This window comes from Elaeis guineensis, chromosome 10 (genome assembly GCF_000442705.2).
Source record: "Elaeis guineensis isolate ETL-2024a chromosome 10, EG11, whole genome shotgun sequence".
Classification (NCBI taxonomy): domain Eukaryota; kingdom Viridiplantae; phylum Streptophyta; class Magnoliopsida; order Arecales; family Arecaceae; genus Elaeis; species Elaeis guineensis.
The window spans coordinates 28,321,344-28,348,748 of NC_026002.2; the positions used below are offsets into that span (position 1 = coordinate 28,321,344).

Here is a 27,405-nt window from a genome sequence, read left to right on the forward strand (position 1 = left end):
TTTCCCGCATCCGTTACTCCATCACGTGCGTGGCACCGTTGACGAACTGGCGACAACCGACCAGGGGCAATTCGGCCATATAGTCTCCGTAGTCTCCCCGTTTTCGAAGCAACTTGCCTCTGGCTCTCTCTCTCTCTCTCTCTCTCTCCGAGAGCCTAAACTAAAATGCTAAATCCCCTCCTCTCGGAACGGACGGACACCGTAATTCCCATCCCCATGCCCATCGTCTGACGCCCGTTGAGTGGCAGTCTGTTCCTCGGCGAGCAAGAGAGATGCCGCGGAGGGTGGCCCCCGATTCCTATTCGGCCGCCGGCGGCGACGCGGAGCGGCAGGACCTCCACCAGCTCTCCTCGGCGATCTGCAACGGCGAGGACCTGGGCCCCTTCGTCCGCAAGGCGTTCGCCTCCGGCCGGCCGGAGTCCCTCCTCCACTCCCTTCGCCACTTCGCCCGCTCCAAAGAATCCGAGATCGAGGAGGTCTGCAAGGCCCACTACCAGGACTTCATCCGCGCCGTCGACGACCTCCGCTCCCTCCTCTCCGACGTGGACTCCCTCAAATCCGCCCTCTCCGACTCCAACGCCGCCCTCCAGTCCGCCGCCGGCCCCCTCCTGTCCTCCCTCGATGCTTATTTAGAAGCGCGCGCCGTCGCTCGCAACCTCTCCGCCGCCCTCGCCGCCACCCGCCTCTGCGTTCGCGTCCTCGAGCTCCTCGCCCGCGCCAACGCCCACCTCGCCGCCGACGACCTCTACCTCGCTCTCCGCCCCGTCGACGCCGTCGAGCGCGACTTCCTCGACGCCGCCCCCCACCCCACCATACGCCGCATGCTCCTCCACCTCATCCCCGCCATCCGCTCCCACGCCGAGCGCAAGATCGCCAAGGAGTTCTCCGATTGGATGGTCCAGATCCGCGTCGCCAGCCGCCACCTCGGCCAGGTCGCCATCGGCCGCGCCTCCGCCGCCCGCCAGCGCGAGGAGGAGCTCCGCATCAGGCAGCGCCAGGCCGAGGAGCAGTCCCGCCTCTCTCTCCGCGACGCCAACTCCTCATCCATCTATTCCCTCGAAGAAGACGACGACTCCGACGACCTTGCCGCCGCCATCGCCGCCGCAAGCGGCAGCGGCGCTGCTGTCGACGGCATTTTAGGTTTCGATCTCACCCCGCTCTACCGCGCCTACCACATCCACCAGACCCTCGGCCTTCAAGATCGATTCAAGCAGTACTACTTCGAGAACCGCAAGCTCCAGCTCACCTCTGACTTCCAAGTCTCCTCCATGACCCCATTTCTCGAATCACACCAGACCTTCTTCGCCCAGATCGCTGGATTCTTCATCGTCGAGGACCGGATCCTGCGAACTGGCGGCGGATTGATCTCCCGGTCCGATGTCGACGCTCTCTGGGAGACTGCAATCGCCAAGATGGTCTCTGTCCTCGAGGATCAGTTCTCCCGGATGCAGACCGCCAACCACTTGCTCTTGATCAAGGATTATGTGAGCCTCCTCGGCGTTACTCTCCGGCGATATGGCTACACCGTCGATCCGCTCCTTGACGTTCTGTCGACGCACCGGGACAAGTACCATGACCTCCTACTATCCGACTGCCGCCGCCAGGTGTCCGAGGCCCTCGCGGCCGACAAATTCGAGCAGATGCTCATGAAGAAGGAGTATGAGTACTCGATGAACGTTCTGTCATTCCAGATTCAGACCTCCGACATCACCCCTGCATTCCCTTATGTCGCTCCATTCTCATCCACTGTCCCTGACCTCTGTCGAATCGTCCGGTCGTTCATCGAGGACTCGGTCAGTTTCATGTCACATGGTGGCCAGCTTGATTTCTACCCTATTGTCAAGAAGTATCTCGACCGCCTTCTTGGGGAGGTTGTCGATGGTGCCATCCTGCGCCTTGTTGAGGCTGGAGGCCTCGGTGTGTCCCAGGCCATGCAGGTAGCTGCCAACATGGCTGTGATGGAGCGGGCCTGTGACTTCTTCTTCCGCCATGCTGCACAGCTCTCTGGCATCCCCCTCCGCATTGCCGAGAGGGGGAGGAGGGAGTTCCCATTGAAAAGGTCTCGGGATGCGGCCGAGGAGCTTTTGCTGCGCTTGCTCCAGGCCAAGCTTGATGATTTTATGATCTTGACAGACACTGTGAGTTGGATGGCTGACGACCCGCCACCAAACGGGAATGAGTATGCAAATGAGGTAATTATATACCTTGAGACATTGGTCTCCACTGCACAGCAGATACTGCCCATCCAAGTCCTCCGGCGGGTGCTTCATGGGGTCCTCACCCATGTATCTGAAAAGATTGTGGGGCTTTTCCTTAGTGATTCGGTCAAGAGGTTTAATGCAAATGCTGTGACAGGGATAGATGCTGACTTGAGGCTCTTTGAATCATTTGCTGATAACCAATCCCATTTGTTTGGAGATACTGAGGACCTGGGTGCAAATGAACTGAAAATGGCTTTGGTGGAAGCAAGGCAATTGGTTAATTTGCTCATGAGCAACCACCCAGAGAATTTCCTGAACCCAGTGATCCGGGAGAAGAGTTACAATAAGCTGGACTACAAGAAGGTAGCCACAATATCTGAGAAGTTCAGAGATTCATCAGATAGGCTGTTCTCCACATTTGGTACAAGGGGTTCGAAACAGAATCCAAAGAAGAAATCATTGGATGCCTTGATAAAGAGGCTCAAGGATGTGAGCTGAAGCAGCTGCTTCAATATAGTAAGGAGCATCTCTTTCGCCTTATTATGGTAAATCTTGTGATTTAGAGTGTGTTTGTTATCTACTTATTGTCAATCACTAACTTTAATTGTCAATACTCTCCATATTACTGCCTTCTAGTTCTACTTTTTGTGATGCTAGACACCTAGTGTGTGCTTGGAAATTGTGTTCTTACCTATTTTATTATATTCAGTTTGTCATTTTATATGCATTGAGAACTACTTATTTCTTTTGTTTATATGGAGCTTGTAATAATCAAAAAAGTTGTAGGATGAAGAGACATTCTTTTAATTCAAATTTCCCTTGGACCTTCTTGTTGCTTATGCTATTAAACTTGTTATGTCAATTTCTTACAATGTGACTATCTTCTACATGTCATCTTTTCACAAAGATAAATTAAAAAAATCATGATTACTTCGTATTGTTTTTCTTGGGTCTTATGCGTTAAATGATTCATTCCTTTATTTGGTCTTAGTCTTAACTTGTAGATGTTTTGTTTATCCTTCCCAGTTTGCTTAACAAGGTGAAGTATATAAACTAAATCATTGCCCACTATCATGTGGGTTTTTTGATGCAATCTATAGTTAGATAGTGGTCTAAGATTAGGGAGCTCAATTTCAAGGATTCTTCATGCTATTTTGCTTTTCTTAGGCTTAGAGAGTTCTATAATGAATCTCGGATATCTAATATATATAATATAAAACGGAGGCCTCTCAACGGAGAGGCTTCCACATGACACGTGGCAGCTCTTATTTAAGCTGATAAAATGACCTAGAACAGTTAGCACATTTATTTAATATACAAACTAGGTTAAGGCATTTAATGTCTAACAAGCTGACTAGATATTCTTGAGAATAATCTAAAAGAGCGACTTGACATGCTTAATTATAAATTATGGTTAACCCACTAATTTTAAATTTTACTTTATTGCTCTATTATAGCATCCAAAAATATAATTTTAATATTTTACTAGAAACACTGCAATACATGGTTAAATAGACTCGAGGAGAGCGAAGGAGGGGGGTTGGCCTACGTTCAATGAATCAGGATGGAGTGAACTAGAAATTTTTTTGAATCTATTTGTCCCTCTCATCGGAGGTTTTGCTGGTGGTGGTGTCCTTTGTTTCTTTTTCTTTTTTTTTGGGTATGAATGTCCTTTGTTTTTTTCGTCAAACCACAATAAGGATAGATGAGTCCACGATGACCACCGCGCACTTAGGTGTTCTTTTTGGCTTCGCCATCTTCGGCGGTAATGTTCGGATGGTGGTCGGCGGCGAAATCAGATGAGCTGCAGACGATTCGGAGTCGGTAGGCGTGCACGTGACCACGTCGACGATGGAAGTCAGGCTCGAAGAGGACAGTCCTCAAGAGGGCAGAGTAGCCACCGGATCCACCCTCGCAGCCGCCGTCGTCGTTGAAGGGGGTACCGGGGTAGGGCAGTGGCCGTCATTCACCGATGCGGAGATGCCACCATGGTCTGCAATCCACGAAGGCAAATAGAATCTTCCTCCCCTTATCTATTGCTTAAAGAAAGAGAATGAAACTGAGATTTATTGGAGGAGGGGGGATAGAGAGAGAGAGTTAGGAGAGGCAAGGAAGAAGAGAAGGGAGAGAGAAAGGAAGGAGAATAAGTCTGGGAGAATGGTGAGGATTTTTGGGATATGTAGTTGGCTTTCTAAGAGAAATTCTCAATCTTTTTTCTCTTTTTTTAGTTTTCTTAATTTGATTTGTTTAAGAAAGCATTGTCTTCTTCTGATATATTTATATCTAAAATGCTCGACATATTATATTAGTCTCCCTCACTTTTTATGCATTGTTTTTCCCCCTTTCCTCCACTCTACTCCCTATGTCCTCTTTCCTTCCATCCCTTCCGTCTCTCAATCTTATCAATGGTTGTGTCGACCGACGATTGATCATACTTTTTCTTTGGAGTAAGTCTTTAATGATGACTGAAAATTCAATAAAATAAAAAATTATATAATAATTAAATATATATTATTTTTATTGATACGACTATGAAGAAAAGAAATATACGTGGGATGCAAATAGGTGGTCATGCTTTGCTTAATGATAAGGATTCTAGAACAATTGATGCTGAAAATGTTGATTCAAGAAATGATTTCTTTATCAGTAAAAGACAAAAATGATTATTTTACTTCTTATTATTATGTTATTTAAATATTTTGTGTTGGATTTTTAATTTATAAAAATATTATTTGAAGAAATAAATACATGCCGTGCATCGCACGGGGTTCTAAGCTAGTGTTTTTTTATTCCTATGTTTAGTTGGCTTGGCTTGCAGCTGACTTGAGTTGGGATTAGCATAAGCATAATTCATACATGACTTTTTTTTTTTGGATCATGATTTTAGACCTGGACCCAACCCATTGAATGCAACCAATGCATTTAGGTTTGTGCCAGATTTGCTTTAGGTTTAGGTCCAATGCATGATTTTTTTTTTTTTAGGAAAAAAAGTGCACCATTGATTATATCATTGAAAGAGAAAATAATCGTGACATGACATGAGTAACAAGCCAAAGATTTTTAAAAATGTCTTAATGTGGATTTACAACTAATATAGTTCGACGTATATCGAACCTTCTAGCTGCAAATGAATACCCTCACTCTCCACTGCAAATCTGAATATAGCTAGTAGGCAAATGATGGAGGGTTTAGGGATTTTAAAACTATGGCTTTTCAGGTTGAGTCAGACTGGGGTGGGCTGGAAAAGTCTAGATTGGATAGGAAAAGATGTGACCTAAATTCAACCCATTTTGGGAACAGGCCACCTTTGTTCCCTAGACATGAGCCACAGGTTGGTCTGGGCCTAAGCAGGTTGGGATTGGTTTAGTTCGCATGTTTAACTGGCCCATATGCAACCATACCTTTGTGTGTGTGTGTGTGTGCACCCTTCTTATTTTGTGTGTGTGTGTGTGTGTTTTTATGGGACAGGGGGTATTGAGATTGTATGTCAATTATTCTGCCTTTTTGTTTGAGCTAAATTCGTTTCAGTAATTTTAGGGAAGATGTGCTGAAGTAAATTTAGGAGATGGAGAGGGCCTACAAAATTTGAGCATTCTTGGACTTTTAAGGAGTGTGGCGAGTGAATTTCGAGATTGTGGATGTTGAGTGATGACAACTAGAGAAAATTAGCTGAATATTTGGAACATCTTGTCACTTGAAGTGAAGCCTTTGAACTTGAATATTTGGAAGCATAGGATTGGAGTAAGGCCTGTAACATGTAGAGCCATCAGAATTTCCATCAAGGATGGGGCAGATACTTCACTTTGAAGTGCTTCTTGGCTAAAGGATGAGCCAGTTATTCAAACTTTTGGATGCGACTTACTGGCAACTTGATGAAGAAGATACTAAACTTATACAAATTGTTAGCAGTCAAAGGAACTTGCCACCTCCCTCTCCTAGAGCAATGGAGGAAATAGGGGAACTCGTAAGTTACAAAGATCCCCTTATTGGAGATTGCTGTACAAGGTGTATTGGATGCTTGATACTTCTCGGTGATACTCCCACAAATGTGCTGGGAATTAATCAGATGTAGAAGGGAGGAGTGCATCTGGAGTTAGTTCATTTGTGCAAAACTTACTGTGCCTGAAAGTGCTGCTCCTTCCTGAAGATGATGCAGGGGAAGTGGGCTACATAGGATTTAAATAGTAGGTTAAGCAGTTGGCTTCTATGTGTGTTCTCTGTTGAAACAAAATGGACTGAGTCAGCTTTCCTTTTCCTATTTCTGCTCTTCCTTTTGAGGATCAGTATGAGAAGTCGTCATACTTGTTATTTGAGAAGCAAGTTGATTGCTTTCAAGAACTTCTTTAAAAGGGATACAAATATAGTTCAGGTCGCTAGTTTTGCTATATGTCCACTAATTTGGCATCTATAGATTGAGAGAAATGGTCACATCTTTAAGGGGAGAGAATCAGAAAAAGTAAATAGTCGAATGGTCAATTGGATTTCTCCTTCCAAAACAAAATTGAAAAAAAAAAAAAAAAAAAGAAAAGAAAAAAGAGAGGCCTGGGTAGAAAGACCAAGTAATTTCTGTGCCATTGTAAGCTGGCTTTCAAGGATGGTAAGCTGATGGTTGATGAGTGAAGGTGGCCAAAGGCACAATGGCATTGTTTGGGGGGCTTATTTAGGAGGAAGTTTAAGGGGTCCAGATAAACTTACCATCAGCTTGTTCTCTGTTAATCTTGGAGATTGTGTTTCATATTTCTTATGAATGATCTTTTGTACGTCTTGGGTCAGAAGTTTTATACAAGTGAATGATAATCCTTTTGAATTGTTGGAAAGAAAAATTTAAGTTAGAACTATATTATAGCACCTAGTTATTGCAACTAAGGTGATGGTGCATTATCTTTTAGTGGGTGCATAGAAGACTCTAATGGGCCTTGGTGATGAGGGTCTTTTTTCCTTTCCTTTTCTTTGAAGGGTGAGGATGGACCTAATAAATCCTTGATGGGAGTTTCGAGGGAAGATAAAAAGCTTCATTATTAGTGAATGTCTTCTTTTATAGGAAAAATGGTGAACATTGTTGTTTGTGGTGACTTATGGTTATTGGAATGAGGCATAATAGTTATTATTGTAGAAGGCAGATATTTTTAATTGGTGTGCTTGGGGATAAATTCTTCCTTCGGTTCTTAATAATAAAGTATCATGACTATGATCATAGGATTTCTGATATATTTTTATTGGAACCTCCACTCTGATATTCTCCTAATTTGTAATAGAATTGTTATTACATAAATTCACTAACTTGTTTCATGACAATATAAACTTGATTTTTTTCTTGTGATTAAGGATTGATATCAAGAAGAACCGTGCTAATTGAGTTCATGTCAATGACTAGCACATGAGACTTGGAATTTTGCCTTGACATGTAAGAATGTGAACTTTATTTTATTTGCTTGATTTTTCTGACAATAGCTGGAACTAGATTATTTAACTGTAGATTGCTTTAGGTTGCTTTAAGTAAGTAATTATTATGCATAGGATGCTAAGAGCTCTTTAGGCTTACTTGGTTACCAAACTAAGAACAATTTTTGGAACAACATGAACTTCTAGTAGAACCATTTTTAGATTGATGTAAAGTGAAAAACACATTGGCGAGAAGGATAGTAAAATATAATGTTTTCCTAGGGCAAAACTCTCATGGTTTATCCACTTTAAGTGAGTTGTTGTGATTGAATTATAACCAAAGCATTAATTTAGTTAGAAAAATAGTATGGACCAAGGTTTGCCGTGTTGGTTGGTATTGTACTAGGCATACTGTACCATATTGATATCAAATTGATGCACTATTTCATACTATACCGACACTCGGTGTGCTATCTCGTGCTGTACCAAACCATATACCGACACTATAATAGGATGGTATCGGTATATGAGGCCTAGTAACAAGATAGAAAACCTTGGTGCTATGGACATTTGATCAAGACGATTTGGACTTTTGAAGTTTATTATTAAAGCCTTTCTTGGGAAGTGGTTTTGGAGGTTTGGATCAATGCTACATGGATGCATAGTATGTGTTCAAGTGTCTGACCTGTTGATAGGAGGAGGAGGAGGAGGAAAGGGGGAGGGGGAGAGAGAGAGAGAGAGAGTTGAGGAATGTCTGCATAACATGGGTTTGGATTAGAAAAAGGAAGGGTGGCTTTATGGCTGAGAAGGTAGGTGGGAGTTTGGCTTAGAAAGGTGGCTTCAGGGTTTCATTTATTGTGTTATGTAATTGGGAATACCTAACTACCGACTGCATATGGTATTTTAAGTTAAGCTCACAGAAAGTTAAGGTTTTGAAATTATGCATGTTGATCTATACATGCCTCCCTCCCCTCAAAATGCATGTACAAAAAGAATAAAGAAGAGAGAGAGAGAGAGAGAGAGGAAATGATCCATTAGTTTGAAAACAGCTTTTATGTTTCCTCCATCTTCGTTCCTATTTGCCACTTACTGACATTATATAGATTGCACCTTCTAAATTTGGAAGTATCTAGAATATGAGTCTTATACTAAATTACTAGATATCACTATTTTGTTGGCTTTGTTAAAGGTGCTTCTCCTGCCGACTAGAATAGGCTCAACTAAATGAATTTTGTTATCAAGAGGTGGATATGAACTAGGGCTTGAAGAAGTCAACCTAGACCCATCAACCTGCCCTCAGAAAACTGGGCTCAGGTCAATCCATTGTTGATCCAACTGGACTTGGAATGACGTGGACCCAACTTAGCCAAAATACTGGCCTGTTCAGTTTGGGCACTGTGGTTCTGGACCTGGAGGGTTGACTTTCTGAGTTTGCCAGAATGTATATTGTACTGGGTAGAAGATTTAGAATCATTGGAATGTTTTTTTTCTGATCTCTACTCTAATGCTCCAACTCTGCAGCAACTAGAAAGGATGAGAAAGTAAAGGAAATTTCAAGTTTCAATGTCGACCAGGCCTATGGTCCAGGAGAGTCCAGGGAAGCTGATTTTTTTTTTTTTAAAAAAAAAAAATTGAAGCTATTGGTCTAATTGTTAAAGAGACCACTTGCATGGAGCAAAAAGTAATCGTTGACATCTCTACCCTCTTGTGAGTTGTGACTAACTTAAGTCCATTCTGCCCCCCTTCTCTTGCTCTACTCTCAATCCCAAAACCAAAAGAACTTCTCCATCCTCTTTCAGTCTTTCTCACTCTCAAGTTCTAAAAGAATAGTAGAAAGGAATAATGGCAGCCAAGAAGGAGGTTAAGGGCTTAGGTCTTATGTGCAAGCGTCATCGTTCCCCTCTTGTTTAACTCTATTTCCCATCCCAAAAAATAACGACCTTCTTAATGTTCTGTCTCACTCTGGAAGTCTGAAAGGAAAGGAGAAAGGGAGAAGGGAAGCCAAATCAAGGAAGTGATCAACGGTCTAGGGTCTTCTTGACAAGCATCACCATTACTGTTTCCCTGCTCCTTCTGAGTCAACCTATCAGCCATGATGACCTCCAGATCTTGGTCAAGCATCCATGTCGGCCCACCCTTTCTTTGTTTATATGTTTCTGCAAGGCTGTTATGGACAGATCATGTGGGTTTGGTTGATTAGATCTTTAAAAGAAATTAGGTTATTAGAAATCTATGGAGAGTTTGGGCTAATGGTTAGTTGTTTTTGCACTTATTAATTTCTTTAATATAAAAAAGAAGAATCTTAACTCACAAGTTAGGAAAAATTTCCTGCTAAATTATATGGAGGATCAAAATATTGACAAGACTCAGACTTGTGGTTTTCTTCTCCACTCTAAAAGTTATTGACTCATAAGTGCTAGTAGAATTGGAGCTTTCTTATAGAATGCCTATTCTGCATATTAACTCCTTGGAATGTGCTATTTGTAGATTATGCTTTTAATAGGTAGGATGAGAATGGTTTGAAATGCAAAACTGATTTCTCACGGAAAGTTTTGGAAGGCAGGGTGTTTAGGACTAAAGTGGAGTTTGTAGGATGCAGTTTGTTTTGGAAATTGGAATTAAAATGGGGACCTAGTCTAAATGGGCTTAAAAGATTTTTCAAGTGTGATTTATTTTATTTCACCTTGGATATGTTATTTCACCTTGGAATTATCTGAAGATTGGGATATAGCCATAGGTTGTCAGGCTCACAGAAGCATTAGGAGAGTGTTTTATGCTTTAATATTGATTTCATATCTACTACAGTGCACCTCTGCCCTTCTTATGCTGCTGATACCAGCTTTCAGATTGTAGGTTGATGGTTGAAATTGGACTGTTCGTCTTTTCTTCTCATCTTTAGACTTGAAGGCTGATGCATAAAAAATGATTTTGGTAGAAAACATGCCTAATAAGAGTGTCCATGCATCTGCATTTTTAAATCATTACCGTATGACCTTGGTTATCGATCTCTTTTGTCGTTGCAGTTGATCCTTTCAGTGAGCCAAAACAGATTCTGAGCCCTTGTTTGAACCGTATGGGTTTTGATTTGATATTCCAATCCTTCCACCCTTCTAAGGAGTTGGATTCAACAGTATCAAAGGTCCAAATTTTTTTTTTTTCAGGTCCTCAAAAACTAATCAAAAGCAAAAACCTGATGAGGGGAGATGGTTATCTTGGTGGAAGAAGAGGAGCTTGGTGGTGGAGGGAAGGTTGAAAAAAGCAGTCTAGGCGAACACGAGCACACAAGCTCGTGATGCATTTTAAGAAGCAGAGTTTAATGATTTGAAGGGAGAGAGTTGTAGTACAATTTTTACAGATCAGTATAGATGGTTTTCAATCCCATAAAGTAACTTTAAAACTTAGTGCAAATTTTTCTTTCAAAAGCTATTCATACTCATAATTATTGTAGGGTAGCATTTTTCTTGCAAATCATATAGTTTTCCATCTGAAGACAAATGTGATAGGCCCGAAGACACCAACTCATGCCCTTTAACATAGCATGAATCATTATACAGTTAAGTAGTCATGGTTATGTTGTAACATTTTAGGGAGCTGATATATGGCTAATTGTCTAAAAATTTCTTATATATGATTATATTTATGTATCTTACCGGCCATTTTTAGCTGTTTTTATAGAATATAATGGTTTATAGAAGTGAGATCATGGCTGTTTGGATGTATGTATACAAACATATTTTTTGTGCCTGTGATTAGGTTAATTACTGGTTCTTATGGTTGTGGTATGTAATGCTGTTACAATGAGCAAAATGCATGACTAATGGCCATACTGTCTCTAGGCTCCTTATGAACTTGGGCAAACTAGGCCTTGTTGAGTTGGGTTCAAGCTTATCTCAATTTACTCCGACCCGGTTGAATGGATTGGCACTGCCTTTTGCTTTCACAGGATCTATGTCTAAAGATTACAAGTCGAAATGGATTCTTCCTTGCATAAATATGTTCATGATATTGCATGTACCTATATAATATGTTGACGGCATATAATGCGAAACATGTTTGGGTCAAAGGATGTATGTTATTCAAAGTCATGAAATCAACTGGATCATGCCAGGTCAAGAGCAAGACAGCTTTCGAAATAAGCTGAGGAAGTATTCAATCAGGGATTCAGTGAATCAATTCCACCCTCAGTGATTCAACCGATCTATCATTAGGACATTCTAAAAAAACATCCATCTATCATTATGTTTCTTTATTCTAATCCTGCTGTAGATAATTCGAGGGTTGATAGGTTTAGACATCTCTTGTCAGATGTTGTTGGCTAGTTATTATGTTAGTTGCTTGTCTGGAGGGATGAACCTTTCGATGGTCTGCTGGTGCATTGTTCCAGAAACAGTATCACGTAAAGTGACGTTTGAATTCTCTGAACTGTCATAAAAGATGGAATGACAGCAAACCCAAGCCTCTAACCACATCTTTCTGAAAAAGAAAAAATAATACAATATACTGAGTAGGCTATTATTAATATTTTAATGTTAAACTTGTATGTACGTACGTATACTTTCCACGAGGAACGTTTGTATCCCATATTTTTGGAGGTCGCGCGCCCGCGCGTCCCGTGCACCGCCGCATGCGGCCGCGCCGCTGCCGTCGGTCGTCGGTGATCCTTCATCGTCTTGAATTTCGTATCGATTTCAAAAGTTTGTATCTCCTCCATCCGAGTTCCGTTTCGGATGATCTTGATCTCGTTGGATTCCGTTTTTCATCGTGAACCTCGCTGTAGGTTCAATGTGGGTTGGGGTTGCCCCTTTGGGGCTCCCTGAGGGATTCCATCCATCGAGCTTCTAGTCTGGGACAGGACAACTTTGAAGTCTCCAATAAACTCGAGGCTTATCCAGCTTCTCTTCTCTCCGACCTTCTGAAGGAACAACTCTTATTTAACGTCGGCCTAAGTCCTCTCAACCCTTCCTTCCTCTAACTTCACGATTTCCATCCTACCCTCAATCCCACCTTTCTTTGCTCCTCCCCCCACCTTCTCTCCTCTGCCACTACCATCAAACACCCCACCCATTCCCCTTGTCCTTGCCTGGACAAGCCTTCGTAGGACTTCAAGCGCAACGTTTGCCTCATCATCCCCACTTCTCAAGTATATCTGTTGATGATCCAGAGTATCCGAAGAGTCGGCAGATCAAGATCGAAGGAGTTAGATCAGCATCGGCCGTCGAAAGGATTCTGCAACGAACTAGCATTCGTGAGGAGTCGATCAGACTGAGAGCTTCATGTGGATGATCTGTAGAGATCAGATATACTGTGTGGCTATATTACGATAATCAGATCACCATCATCTTTTAGCGAGCTTACCAGATCATCAATGCAACATTTATTTGTCATTAATGCTTTGGTGGTTTGAAGCTACGACCATAAGAGGGACATTTTCGTCGCTTGGTCGGTTTCATGTCTCTGGTAGGTGGTATTTCCGGGTTTGAGTTGACATTGCTTTTAGCCATTCTTTAGCTTCTGACACCGATTATCTCTAGGCCTGTGAACGAGTCAGATCAAATTTTGAATGATCTTGATCTGATTTAATTTTTTTGATCAAATTTTAATATTAAATTTATATTTATTTTAATAAAAAATTAAATCGGATCGAATTCATGATCGAATTTATTGATCTATTGGATTATTCGGATCGGGCCTATATATAATCCGTTCCAATCCATGAAATACGGTTTGGTTTGGATCTAATTCGGATCGGATCACGGATTTAAAAATCTACATAAAGTAGAATTAGTTGTCAGGTCGATAGCAAAATAGCATGGTCATGTCTATCTTTTCATATAGATATTCTCTTCTCTCCTTTCATCCCACGTCTTCTCACTTCATCCATTGATAGTGAATATTGTATATCATCTCTAAGATAATAGTAATGTACAACAGTAAACAAGTAATTGGATATTTTAATTATGAACAACTGTTGGGATGTTCTCAGTTTACTTTATGTTTGTGAAAGGATTTTTAGAGAAGTTTCGAGATTAGCTGCAAGAATGGCATTTTTTGTGCAGTGCATTAATGATCCTGTGGCAGTGTGACAGTATTAAAGATTTTAGTAAGAGATTTAAGAAAGAATTTGGGTGTGTCACTTTTTTTATCCAAACCAAAATTCTTATTTGGATGAGCCATTCTAACTGAGTTTGGATCTGGTTCAGGTCGGATCGGGCCATGTATCTTGAAATCCAAATTAATCCAATTTTTGAATTCGATCCGACTCCATGCATCCTTTAAATAGATTTGGATCAGATTTAATCGGGTCGGATCGGATCACGGATCAACCCGATCCGTTTGCAGCCTTAATTATCTCTTCCTCTTTTTAATCACTGTGTAGTGTAACACTTGCGGTGGCCCAATAAGTATATGGAAATAAACTGAAGCATATGAATTGTTGACATGAGTCAGTCTGGTGATAATTACTGTGTATCTGATTGCCTTCTTTTGTGCAAGATGCGGTTCTATATTTGACATCATGAAAGAAGATCAATCATTCTTTCACACGAAAGATACAACCCAAACCTTTATTCCGGCAGTCTCTAGTTACACTCTCCTCTATACTTTGTAGATTGCTCTAGGGTTGATAGATTCTTGTCCACACTATGAAGGTTGTTCCACTAATTTTGATGAAATGAAAGATTAATAATTTTATATTACCTAAACCGGCGTTCGGAAGCTTTGAGATCGAAAAAGATGGAGTTTAGAGACAGCGAGTCCAAGCAATACAATGCTTTGCGCATCCTTTGTGTCTAATGTTTGATTACAGGATTCTGGGTGCCCATGAGGAAGGTAACCTGGGCACCTTTAAAATTGGGAATGAATGACGACGACAACGAGCAAGGGATCAAAAAAAAAAAAAAGTCTTCGACTTCGCATGGACATTTCCATGCGGCCTTCTCTAAATGAGTATAAGCATCAAATTTTGCCAGAAGCAACATGGATTCGCGCCTGCGACGGGCAGCCAAGACTTGGTGGTGCGTCTAGAAACGTAGGAACTCGCATGCGGGCGTTCCGCGCTTGAGGGGGCTAGGTGCTTTTACGAAAGTTCTCTCAATGCCTCTTTAATGCTTTGGTTGGGAGTACAGGGAAAGAAGGAAATATATATATATATATATATATATATATATATATATATATATATATATATATATATATATATATATATATATATTATTTTTGATTAGGAGTTAAAAAAAAATTTTTTTTTGATTACAAATAAAAAAAGAAAGGAAAAAAAATAAAATATTATAATTTTTTTTACTATTATATCTTTAAAAGGAATGTAACAAACTCAAAAAAAAATCAAGAAAAGATTTTTTATTTTTTTCATTTTTTTTGTTTTTGTTGATTTTTTTTATCTATGGGAGTCTCAATTGAATGGGCGGCTTAGGTGGGATGTTTGAAATAAGTCTTAGGATTGAAATGTAATATTAATTTTATTCTTTATCATTAAAGGGATAAAATGAAAATTATAAAAGATTCGCTAACTCTCAATCTCTTTCTCTCTAATTCCGCTCAATTTGGAAGAGAAAAAAACTGTGGATTTGAGAGGATTTGTATTTCCTCCATTTCTCTCCTTTTCTTTTCTTTTTTTATAAAATATTTTCAATCAAGAAAAAGTAGTAATTTTCTCTCCTATTCTTTTTTTTTCTTCTATTCTTCTCTCCCAACCAAGATGTAAATTAATTATTAATCATGAATGTATAATATTTGTTCAACAGGATTCGAATTGTATCTTTTGCATGAAATAATGATTGATCTTTTTTACGATATCAACCATCATATTGCATTTTACATAGCTTTTAAAACCCTCCAGTTTTGAAAGAAGATCAATTATTTTTTCACACGAAAGATACAATCCACACACCTATTCAACAACCATACGAACTAAATATGGATATCCAATTTTATTTTTATTCCTAGTTAATTTTATATTGTAATCATAAATCTTTAAGACAATACATGATCATATTATTATGCTATCAACTTAATTTAACTTCCATATTTATACTTTCATATTTGTATCTGTCTCCATGTAAAATAAATATAGGTATGAATTTTTGCATATGATTCATATCAGTATTCATCAAACAACATAAATATAGATATAAATATATTAGTATTGCGGCCTTTCTCTGGTGGATACTCGATGGTCGGTCAGAAGCCGACTAGAAGCCACATCTATCAATTGACGGTGGGATTGCTGATGAATGAGATACCATCGTCGGAGAGGTGCATACAGTCAAGGTCAAGATGAAGGGCGATAATAGAGTTTAGAGTGAGATGGTGCTGGGCTCCGCTCGATGTCAATAAAGAGAGATCTGCAAAATAAGTCCTGCCGGAGGTAGCTCCGATGAGGATCCTCCGATGCTCAAGTTAGTGAATGGCTTAATAGGAAAGAGTGACAGAGTCTCTGGATTTTGAAATTATGCGTCTATGCATACCTGGAGGGGTCCTGCTTGCCTTTATTTATAGAGGGAGAAAAATGAATGATGAGAGGACAGGTGATCATGTCCTGTCATACGACGTCGCATAGTGCCACATGGGCGTCTGTAAATTCTGACGGCGAGCGTGCCTTTTATTTGGCGCGCACACGACGGCAGACGCTACCGGATATGGGGCGTAATAAATATCCCTGGGGGTGTATTTAATGAGATCGTAGTATCTTATCATAGCACGCAGCTAGTCGATCAGGAGATGGTGCCTGAGTGACATGACCTTGATGTGGTCTATCAGAGTCATATGATGGCCATATTCGATGCTCAGTTAGTCGGCAAAGATCCATTTTGTCAGAGTCAGCAGGATGGAATTATCGAGGTACCTTATTTTTGATTGGCACAGTCGGCTATTAACCGATCGTTAATTTTAGTCGGGATAGTACCGACTATGGGTGACCACCTTTAGCCGGCTGGATGTCAACGACGGCGTCCGACGTCTACCCAGTTGGAGAAAACTTTGTATATCCGAGTCGGGTTGATTGTCGGTCAGTCAGTGCAGTTTTCTTAGTCAGTCCAGAGACGAGAAGCCAGGGTAGTCGGCGAAGTGATGCGAACCTACCCCAATACTTGCCCCCTAACTCTTGAGTCTGACTTAGTAGCTAGTGGGGTGAGAGGAGTTCGTCTTCGGGCCGTCACAAGTTGCTTTAGCCGACTACCACTCGATCGATGCTTCATGGGTCGGACCGTCGCCTTGTCTTTTTATGCATTGGCACCGTCCTTTTGCAGATCGTGTGACAATAAATGCCGCAGAGCTCAAGGTAATCTTTCGTATAAATGATAGGTGGCAGGATAATAATGAGCACACGTACCCTAGTCATCCGTGTGTCAGCCATCCATTGGTCTGATCTGTGATCACGTGGATTGAGCCTACTCAGCAAGATCTGAATGGTGGTATGCTGAACGGATGCTAGGAGGACCGATCGAGATTGCCACCATGTATCATGATCTTTGGGTTAGGCGTGGTACTCGGCATTGATCCTGACTGTTGAGGAAATTTATATATAGAAGTTGATCTTCTCTCATTTTCGATTTCACTATTTTCGCTCTACTTCAAGTCCACGCTACTTTCTTTCTCCACCGAGAGTCTAGCTGCCGGTGATTCTCCACCTCCGGCATCGATTTTCTACCGCCGTCAGCCTTTGTTGTTGGTTCTCTTCCCCCTTCTTAGAGGTTCCCTTCTTTTTTTTTGTCTTTTTTTTGTCTTTTTCATGACTTCTTTTGGTAGAGAGTTTGGAGATGAGAATTCAATTGGTGACCAGAGTTCTCGAGCTCCAATAATCCAAAGGGCGATTGAGAAGATTACTCGGGATAAGTCGATGGGGTATCCTCTCGATAGGTTCAATCAGACCCGAATGAGTCGGATGAACAGCCGACTGTCGAGAACACCTTTGGACCTCTTGCGAAGAGGTCCGAGCTGACTGAGTCGGCAGTTGACCAACTAGGGAGACATTACCATTTTCCTAGTCAGTATCGGTTGATGGCATCCAACGAAAGAGATCGGATCGTTCGTCCTCCCAATGGCTATATTGCCATCTATGAGGAGTTCTTTCGATCGGAACTTCGATTTCCTCTTCATCTTTTTTTTGTCCATATTTTCGATCTATACGAGGTCGTTCCCGCTCAACTTGCCTCCAATTCCATTCGTATTCTTTCTTGTTTTGTTGTTCTTTGTCATCTTGTTCGGGTTGAACCCCGAGTCTCTTTGTTTCGGGTCATTTTTGTCTTGAAGAAACATCCCCGAAAGCGAGGGTGGTTGTTCTTCTGTCATCGGCCCCAACAACAACTCTTCAAGAAGCTCCCTTCCTCTATTCATGGGTGGAAGAGTAAATTCTTTTACATTGCTGCCGACCACTCGTGGGGCTTCAATTGGATCTGGACGACTCTAAACCTTTTTTTGAATAAGAATGATGCAGTCTTGAACGAGGATTGGGAGACATACAAGAAGCTTTTTGAGGTCCAGATCCCTGCGCATCAGAAGCTGCTCAAGGAGCAGTCCCTTTACGATGCCGAGATTAGCCCGACTAGCCATCTCGATAATTTTCTTTTTCGTAGATCTTTTTTGTACTTTCTACTTTATTCGTTGGCTCACCATTTTCTCTTTTTGTTGCATTCACACAGGCATGCGGGTCATGGTGGCATCGCTAAAGGAGGCGGTCTGAAAGAAGAAGAGTAAGGCAGCATCTAGGCCCGGGGCCCATCTCGGCCACCAAAGAAGTTGAGAGAGGAGTCTCCAGTTCGAAAGTCGAGAAGCACACAGCCGCTGTCACCACCCCCAGCTCCGACGATGCATTTGTCTCCGCCACCTTCCGTCGAGGTCATGACAGTCGTGGCCTCTCCCTCGACCGACGACGTGGTAGTTGTCGAAGCACTGGTGAGGTCAGTGAAGGCGGTGCAAGCCCTTCCGATCCAAGCCGAATTCGAAGGAAGTCGGACAGCTAGTCGAGAAGCTGCCGACAAGGGTAAGGCACCAATGCTTCCCAGGTTTACCGCGATCTATGGTCCGGACATGCCTTCCGATGAGTCGACTATTGCAATCGGGATGCACTTCAAAGCCACCAATCAGGCACTCCAAGACCGCCAACTTGTTGGGGAGCTGGCAAAAATGGTGATACTTCCCGCAGACTGGAAAGTCAGTAAAGCACGCCCAGTGTTGGAGATCCAATCGGATGCCTACATGTCATTGATTGGCGTAAGTGCTCAGACTTTCTTTATTCAGCCTTTTTCTTCCTTAGCCGAGTAGATGACGTAGCCGTTCTTTTGTATTGCAGATGATCAATGATATTACAATATTGTTGGAAGGGTTGATCAAGTCAGCTTAGATCAACCACGACTTGGAGGATCAGTCGTAGACCGCTCATGCGTGGGTCGATATCTCCGACGAGCTCCTTCAAGCTACCGATGAGCAGGAAAGAAGGAGCAGAGAGAAGATCTCTCTGCTAGAGACTGAGTTAGCAAATTTGGCGGCCCAGCAACGAAGCGATAAGGAGTTTGAGAAGCTGAAGGTCAATTATCAAAAAGAGATGGAGTCGGCTGAGAGTGCCCTCATCGAGGAGAAGGAGAGGGTACTGAAGGAGGAGAAGAAGAGGGTACTGAAGGAGGAGAAGGCTGCTGAAGAGACCGCGAATGTCGCTAAGGAAGCCGAGAAGATCATCGAGAAAGCTGAAAAGACTGTCGTCGAACTTCAAAAGAAATTGATGGTGATAGAAATTTGGGCTCAAGAAGCTGCTTCTCGAGTATTGATCGAGTTTCGGGAGTCGAAGGAGTACGAGGATGAGCTCATCGATGCCAGTGCAGATGCGTTCCAACTCGGGTTCATGAAGTGTGAGAAGCAAGTTCATCACCTCATGCCCAAGCTGGACCTGAGCTCCATTCAGCCCGATAAGGAGCCGGACAAGTCGGATGATGAGGATGCAGAGGCTGAAGAGGACCATCCCCAACTGACCTCCTAAACATCTGTTGTACTTTTTTTTGTATTTGTAATAGATTTCTTGGAAATGAAATGAAATCTTTCTTTATGAATTGTCTGACCTCTTTTGTATGTGTGCACTTCTTCTTTACTTTCTTGACAAGCTTCCCAAAATTAACTAAGTAACGAAATCGATAAATAATCTATAAGAAGTGGTGAACCGAATAGGTTGTAGCCAGATTAACTGAACTTGAAAAAATTCTCTAAGTCATGTAATCGACTTTCGCAGGCAAACTTGACCAGAGCGAAGCCGTAATTGCGAATCATTCGTCGTAGATTGTCCCATTAAGTAGGAACTTGTAGGCGATTTTTGTTTAAGATTAGTAGATCTTTGGCTGATCGGTGTAGAGCCGACTTAGCATAATTTATTTTCGTCGGGTCATATGATGAACTGCAACTCTCATGCTTGCAGCCCTTGGACTGTTGGGAGTATGGTGGCAGTTATTGGACCGTGCAGCTTCGATAATCGGGTTTTAACCGATTAATGCAATGATTTCGTCCAGATCTCGCATTCAATCTGATGCTGCAGCTTTTGGCAAGCGCACTTATGATTGAGGGATCCATCAATTCTTAAGAATAAGCCCACTCCCGACTTTGTTAGTAGGATATGAGCCGACTAGTGCTTCATCGGGTACAAGCCGATGAGGGAGTGGTTGTATTGTAGTTTTTTGAGAACTTGAGTTGTAAGGCACATAACTTGTAAGAAGAAAGACTTTTTTATTTAATGGAGATATTTTTACTGATAATACATTCGTAGGTTTTCAACGTTCTAAGTTCAAGGGATCTCGATGCCATCCAAATTCTCGATTTTGTACGCTCCTGGTCGTAGGACTGTCGAGACTCTGTAGGGGCCTTCCTAATTTGGAGATAATTTTTCTTGCTCAGTGGGTTTGAAAATCTCCGCTCTTCTTAGGACTAAGTCTCCTACTCGAAAAATATTTGGCTTGACTCAGGAGTTGTAATATCGCGCTACTCTTTATTGGTAGGAGATCATTCTTAGTCGAGCTTGTTTTCGAATTTCTTCGAGCAAATCCAAGTCTGCTCATCTCTTATTCGAGTTGGTTAATTTATTGTAGTATTTCACTCGAATTGAAGGTAGGCCGATTTCGACTGGAATCATGGCTTCAGTTCCAAATGCCAACTTAAACAGTGTTTCTCTGATCAAAATTCGAGGAGTTGTTCAGTAAGACCATATGATACTGTGAAGTTCATCGGCCCAACTTTCCTTAGCTTGACCGATTCTGATCTTTAGGCCTTAAAGAATCATCCTATTGGTTACCTCAGCTTCTCCATTGGATTGGAAATGTCCAACCGAAGTGAGCTTGTGGATAATATGATACTTTGCACAGACTCTTCAAATTTGGCATTGCTGAATTGTCGGCCATTATCGGTGATGATTGTGTGAGGCAGATCGAATCGGCAAATGATGGATTTTCATAGGAAGCTAGTAGTCTTCTATTCCGTTATCTATGCCAGTGGTTCGGCTTCGACCCACTTAGTAAAATGGTTGATAGTCACTATGAAAAAAAAATTTTATTCGCTGGCAGGTGGGAATGGATCGAGTAGGTCCACACCCCATTGATTAAATGGTCAGGGTGCTGAGATGGCCGTAAGATGGCTGGATCGGAGCCTCTAAATGCTGGCGAATCTTTGACATTGATCGCACTTCTGTACCAAATCATACGCATCTTTCTGCATGGTTGGTCAGAAATATCTTTACTGGAGGATCTTATAGGACAGTGACTTGCCCCTCAAGTGGTTGTCGCAAATGTCTTTGTGCACCTCCTGAAGGGTGTAGTTGGCCTCGGAATGTCGGAGATACTTGAGTAGGGATATAGACGCTGACTTTCTGTAAAGTTGATTATCAATGATTACGTACTGAGTTGCCAATCTTTTTACTAGGCGTGCCTCGACAGGATCAGTCGGCAAGACTTCATTCGTCAAGAAATCGACGAACGGATCAATCCAACTCGGCTTCTATCCGACTTCAATCTGATGGATTTCTTCCTCTGAGTCAATGCTCGAGCTCTCAAGATGCTCGATGAAGATTTTTTCAAGATCTCCACAACCAGAGGTGGCGAGACGGGATAGAGAGTCAGCTCGGATATTTTCAGAGCGAGAGATGTGAGAAATTTTGAAGTAATCAAAATATGGCTGTAGAGACTTAAGCCTTTGTAGATATCTGGAGAGAACAGGATCTCGAATCGCATACTCTCCTCGGAACTGTCTGACAATGAGTTGCAAATTAGTGAATATTCATAGGCACTTGACACCGAAGTCCTTAGCAATCTTGAGTCCAACTATCAGGGCCTCATACTCCACTTGGTTGTTTAAAGTCTTAAAGCTGAATCGAAGAGCATATTCGGTTACCATCCCATCAATATTGATCAAGATCAGGCCCGTGCAGCATCCTTGAGCATTTAAAGCTCCATCAACATGCAAAATCCAAGAGGGCTCTTAAATGTTCTTTGAGGAGTTGCCTTTGACTTGATCATTGTCCGTTGGGGTACATTCGGTGATGCAATCAGTGAGAATCTAGGATTTCATTGATATTCTTGAGACAAAAAAAAAGTCGAACTCAGTGAGCTCGACCACTCACTTTGCCATTCTCTCTGAGATATCGGATCTGTGAAGTATAGTCCTTAGGGGGAGGTCGGTGAGAACTTTTATTGAATGGACCTGAAAATAGGACCATAACTGTCGAATAGTAGTCACAATTGCAAAGATGACTTTCTCAATTCTAGAATATCTCAATTCGGTGTCGCGCAGCATCCGACTTATATAGTAGATGGGCCTTTGCACTTTATCTTCTTCTCGAACCAGCACCGAGCTGATGGCTTCAGTAGTGGTCGCTAATGTGGAGGGTAGCTTTGGTGCTTTTTATAAGCATATCATCGATGTAAACCTCTATATTGCATCCAATTTAGCCTTTAAAAATTTTATTAACTAGTCTCTGATGGTTGCTCCGACATTTTTGAGGTCAAAGGGCATGACTTTGTAGCAGTATAAATCCTTCTCGATGATAAACGCCATCTTCTCCTCATCTTTGGATGCCATCTAGATCTAATTGAAGCCGGAGAAGGCATCCATAAAGCTGAGTAGCTGATGTCCGACCATCACATCAATTAGCTGAGCTATTCGGGAGAGAGAAAAATTATCCTTGAGATAGGTTTTGTTCAAGTTGGTGTAATCGATGCAAATACGCCATTTATCATTTACTTTCTTAACCATAACCACATTCACGAGCCAATCTAGGTAGGTTGCCTCACGGATGAAGTCAGCTGTCAATAGCTTATCAACCTCTTCATTAATGGCCTTCTGTCATTTTGGAGCAAAGCTTTTCTTTTTTTGTCTCATCAATTTGTGGTTGGGATCAACATTTAGTCGGTGGACAATAACTTCTGGAGGGATGCCTAGTATGTCAGAGGTAGACCAAGCAAAGACATCGGTATTTCTTCTTAGAAAGCCTATCAGCTCCTCTTGCAATTTCTTGCTCAGTGAGGATCCAATTTGAATGATTTTATTCGGATCTCCACTGAATAAGGGAACTGAGATGAGCTATTCTGTGGATTATCCTCGATTTTCAATTTCTCTCTGATCCAGTCCATCATTGATGAGAAGAGTTTCAGTTGATCTTTTTTCATTGATAGTGGTTAAGTAGCATTATCGGACCAACTGTTGGTCTCCTTGCATCTCACCGGGTCCATTCCTTGTCGGAAAGCGTATGAGCAGGTGATAAGTGGAGACGAACACTCGGAATGTATTCAATCCAGGCTACCCTAGAATGACATTGAAGGCGGACGAAATTCGGACTACAAGAAAGTTGAGATGAACGATCAATTGCCGAGGCAGTTGTCCAGCTGTGACAGGGGGTCGATCTCGCCCTTCACTTTGATCGAGTCACCTGTAACCCCGACTAGAGGAACATTAACAGATTTGAGAAGTTTAGTAGAAAGCCGTTGCATCCAGAAGAAACAATCGAAAAAAATCACGTTCAACGAAACTTTCATTATCGATAAGACATCTTTTTATATCATAATTAGCAATTGTCATCGATACGACTACATCATCATTGTGAGGAGTCTGGACTCTTTGTAGATCTGCTTTAGTAAAAATGATATTGTTGTCAATACGTTGGCACTTGGAAGTGTTTCCACAGTCGTCTGCCCCCCGGAGTTGTAGTCCCATCGAGATAATGTTGATCACGCCTACCGTTGGTTGGACGTGAGTTTGCTCTTCGGGTTTCGAACGAGGTAGATTTGAAGGCAGCTATACAGGGTGCTCCTGTGCGTACTTCCCAAGATATCCCTATCTTATCAGATTCTCGATCTCATTCTTCAACTAGTGGCACTCCTCTGTATCATATCCATGGTCGCGATAGAAGCGGCAGTAGCACTTTCGATCGTGAGATTTCATCCTCATTGGTGAGGGTCAATGAAGGAAGCTTTCTCTTTCTATCTCTATCAGAATCTGTGATCGAGAAGTAGTCAGAGAGGTGTAGGAGTCATACTTGCCCACGAAGTTTTTGGGCTTTTGGCTTAGTCGGGGAGGTGGAACCTCATTCTCGGCACGGATCTGATTGGGCTCCTCGGAGCCTCCTCCCTTGCCTTCTACTTCTGGCCCTTTCCCTCGAACTGACGTCGATCAGTTGTGGCTTCCTCGGTGCGGATGTACTTTTGTGCATGCTCGAGGAGTTCATCATAGGATCGAAGAAGTATTTTGTCCAAAGAGTAGGTGAACTTAGAGTTTCGGAGTCCCCACTTCATCACCGCAATAGCCATCGCCTGATCGAAGTCTTTGACCTCCAGGGTGGCAGTGTTTGAATGTGCCACAAACTCTCACAAAGATTCTCCATCCTGTTGGCGAACAGAGAAAAGGCTATTAGTAGTTCTGGACACTCTTTGGTTTGTACCAAAGTGTGTCACGAATAGCTACTCAAATTGTTTAAAAGAATTGATGCTTCCCGACTGTAGCCCTGAGTACCACACTCGTGTAGTTTTTCAGAGCATAATCGAAAAAGCAATGCAAAGGAGGGCGTCAGATGCCCCTTGTAGAAGCATGAAGACTTTATAGCTCTCAAGATGATCGAGTGGATCTGAGGAGCCATCATATAGCTCGATTTACGATATTTTGAACTGACTAGGAACTGGCTCATCGAGGATCTATCTTGAGAAAGACGGATTCATGCTGATGCCGAATTCATCAATTGGATCACGATAGTTGGTTTGGAGCCATTCCAGATGGTGATCTATCTCTTTCAATTTTCGATCGTACTCGTCCAGCCGTTGCTGCGATATATCATGATGTCGCGAGCAGCCTAGAGTAGACCTTTCCTCAAAAGAAGATCTCAAAGGGGACCGCGGCCTCTTCCCCTTGTAGTGAGTTTGTCGAGGGAAATGTGGGGACCGACGATCATTGCAATCGGCACGCGAAGCGCGCTGAGACTCCGAATGTGGTGGCCGTCGGGCAAGGGGAGAACTTGCTCAATGGGAATGCTGTATAGAGTGACGGGTTAGAGATCGTGGTCGGTGGCTGCTCCTAGAAGGTGCATCACATGCTGCAACCTCTCCCAGCCGTTGTTGCTGCTGTTGTTGTTGTTGGAGACCTTGAACAGGCTCCGTCAAACTTTTTACCTGCTGCATGAGGGCAGCAAATCCAAGATCTGCCGTCATCGATGGTCATGAAGCACTCGGCTCTTTACGGATTGCCGAAGGTGCGTCACACCGTGATGAGCGTCGAACTGAACCAACAGAGACATTCTGCATCATTGTCTTGGCCATGGAGGTCCTTGAGAGAAAAAATTTTCTCTACTCGATCACCTGCTAGATCTCCTACCTGACGTGCCAAACTATTGCGGTCTTACTCTGGTGGGTACTCGGTGGTCGATCAAGAGCCGACTAGAAGCCGCACCCGTCATTGGCGGCGGGATTGCTCATGAATGAGATACCATCATCGGAGAAGGTACACACAGTCAAGGTCAAGACGAAGGGTGATAATAGAGTTTAGAGTGAGATGGTGCTGGGCTCCGCTCGATGTCAAGAAAGAAAGATTTGCAAAACAAGTTCCATCAGAGATGGCTCCGGCGAGAACCCTCCGACGCTCAAATCGGTGAATGGCTTAAGAGAAAAGAGTGATAGAGTCTGAGTTTTGAGATTGTGCGCCTGTGCATACTTGGAGGGGTCTCCGCTTACCTTTATTTATAGAGAAAGCAAATTGAATGATGAGAGGACAGGTGATCATATCAATTATGTCCTGTCTACGGCATCGCATGGTGCCGCATGAGCATCTTTAAATTCTGACGGCGAGTGTGCCTTTTATTCGGCGCGCACACGACGACAGATGCTATCGAGTGTGGGGCGTAATAAATGCCTCCAAAGATGCATTTAATGAGATCGTAGTACCCCATCATGGCGTGCAACTAGCGGATCAAGGGATGGTGCCCGAGTGATATGATCTTGATGTGGTCAGTTAGAGTCATATAATGGCCATATTCGGTGCTTACTTAATCGACAGAGGTCCATTTTATCGGAGTTGGCAGGACGGAATTACGGAGGTGCCTTATTTTCAATTGATATGATCAGCTATTAACCGACCATTAATTTTAGTCCAAATGGTGCCGATCAAGGATGCCCAACCTTCAGTCAGTTGGATGTCAGCGACGATGTCCAACATCTACCCAGTTGGGGAGAACTTTGTATATCTAAGTTGGATTTATTGCCGATGAGTTGGTGTAGTTTTTTTAATCGACTCAGAGATAAAAAGTAAGGATAGTCAGCTAAATGAAGGAACCTACTCCAACAATTAGTATATGATCTGATTTTAGTTTTATTATAATCACTCTTTCGGATGCATTGAGCTTAACCAAGGGCCATTTAAATTTAGCATCACCGAAACGTACACATTTAAATTTATAAATGTCGGGAGCCGATAAGAGTGTCCATCGATGAATATGATGGGCTTCTCCCCTTTCTTTTTCTTTCTTCTCTCCAAATCACATATGGTGGATCTTTGATCCACCTTATTGTCGAGATCTGTGGGAGAGAAGAATCTCTCTAAGTTCGGCGGCGTCCACGTCTGCCCGCCGGTTCCCGGGCCGGTAGTACCCGGTAACGGGATCCGGAACCCAGGAATCCGAAGAAGAACCGGAAGACGAACCCGAACTCACAGTCGCCTTCCTCACCGCCTTTTCTTCCGCCGATGACCTCCCCCTACTCACCACCGTTCCCGTCACGGCCGCATAACCCCTCCTGCCAACCAAAACAGAGATCAATCACCACCATCAGATCCACTACAGGATAACCAGATCCAACGATCCGTGGCAGCTGTACCGATGCTCCTCTTACCTGCTGATGTAGACCGCGATCCCGTCGGAGAGAGCAGCGGCGAGAGTCGTGGCACCTGAGAGAGCGCGAGCCATCTGATCTTGATTCGACGGTACTTATTTCCCGAACGCAGTAGTAGAAAGAAAGAGAAAAGAAGAGAAGAGACAGAGGAAACGCTTCTCTTCCCTCTCTCTCTTTGCTCGCTCTGATTTCAGAGGGAGAGAGAAGAAGAGTATATGTAGACGCGTGGGGGTGGGAGTGGGGGTGGGTGGTTGAAGACGGAGTCAAAAAGAGGCATCGGACGCCGTCCGGGTCCGACTTGCGTCCCACCAACTCTAGCAGCATCCGCGGCGAAGATATGGGAAATATTTATCTTATCAAAAAAAATATATGGGAAATTTTTTCAGAAACCCGAAAATTGCACGTTCTCTCCTTGTCGATGGAAAATAGCCAATAGGTAGGCCTCACAATGTGTCCCGTGATTGGGTTCCGGTTGG

At 42.7% G+C, this 27,405-nt stretch overlaps 2 protein-coding genes across 7 annotated transcripts; one reads left to right on the forward strand and one right to left on the reverse strand.

Moving 5' to 3' along the window:
• Nucleotides 1-109: 109 nt before the first annotated feature.
• On the forward strand, nucleotides 110-11,613 carry LOC105052531 (exocyst complex component SEC15B). Of its 6 annotated transcripts, none has more exons than XR_003801944.2 (3): nucleotides 110-2,746; nucleotides 10,607-10,654; nucleotides 10,745-10,972. XR_003801944.2 is itself a non-coding variant. In XM_010933369.4 (2 exons), the coding sequence occupies exon 1, from the start codon at nucleotides 273-275 to the stop codon at nucleotides 2,697-2,699; it is 2,427 nt and encodes an 808-aa protein (XP_010931671.1). In that variant the 5' UTR covers nucleotides 110-272; the 3' UTR covers nucleotides 2,700-2,717; nucleotides 11,420-11,613. The 6 variants fall into 6 exon arrangements, 4 of the variants coding, with proteins under 4 accessions (XP_010931671.1, XP_010931668.1, XP_010931667.1 ...); XR_833376.4 differs by having other exon boundaries at nucleotides 110-2,717; XM_010933369.4 differs by lacking the exons at nucleotides 10,607-10,654; nucleotides 10,745-10,972 and adding an exon at nucleotides 11,420-11,613 and having other exon boundaries at nucleotides 110-2,717.
• Nucleotides 11,614-26,437: 14,824 nt separating this feature from the next.
• Nucleotides 26,438-27,134, reverse strand: LOC105052533 (late embryogenesis abundant protein Lea5-D). The gene is made up of 2 exons (XM_010933371.4): nucleotides 26,930-27,134; nucleotides 26,438-26,833 (listed from the first exon to the last, which is right to left on the reverse strand). The coding sequence occupies exons 1-2, from the start codon at nucleotides 27,001-27,003 to the stop codon at nucleotides 26,605-26,607; spliced, it is 303 nt and encodes a 100-aa protein (XP_010931673.1). The 5' UTR covers nucleotides 27,004-27,134; the 3' UTR covers nucleotides 26,438-26,604.
• Between the last annotated feature and the right edge of the window lie 271 nt (nucleotides 27,135-27,405).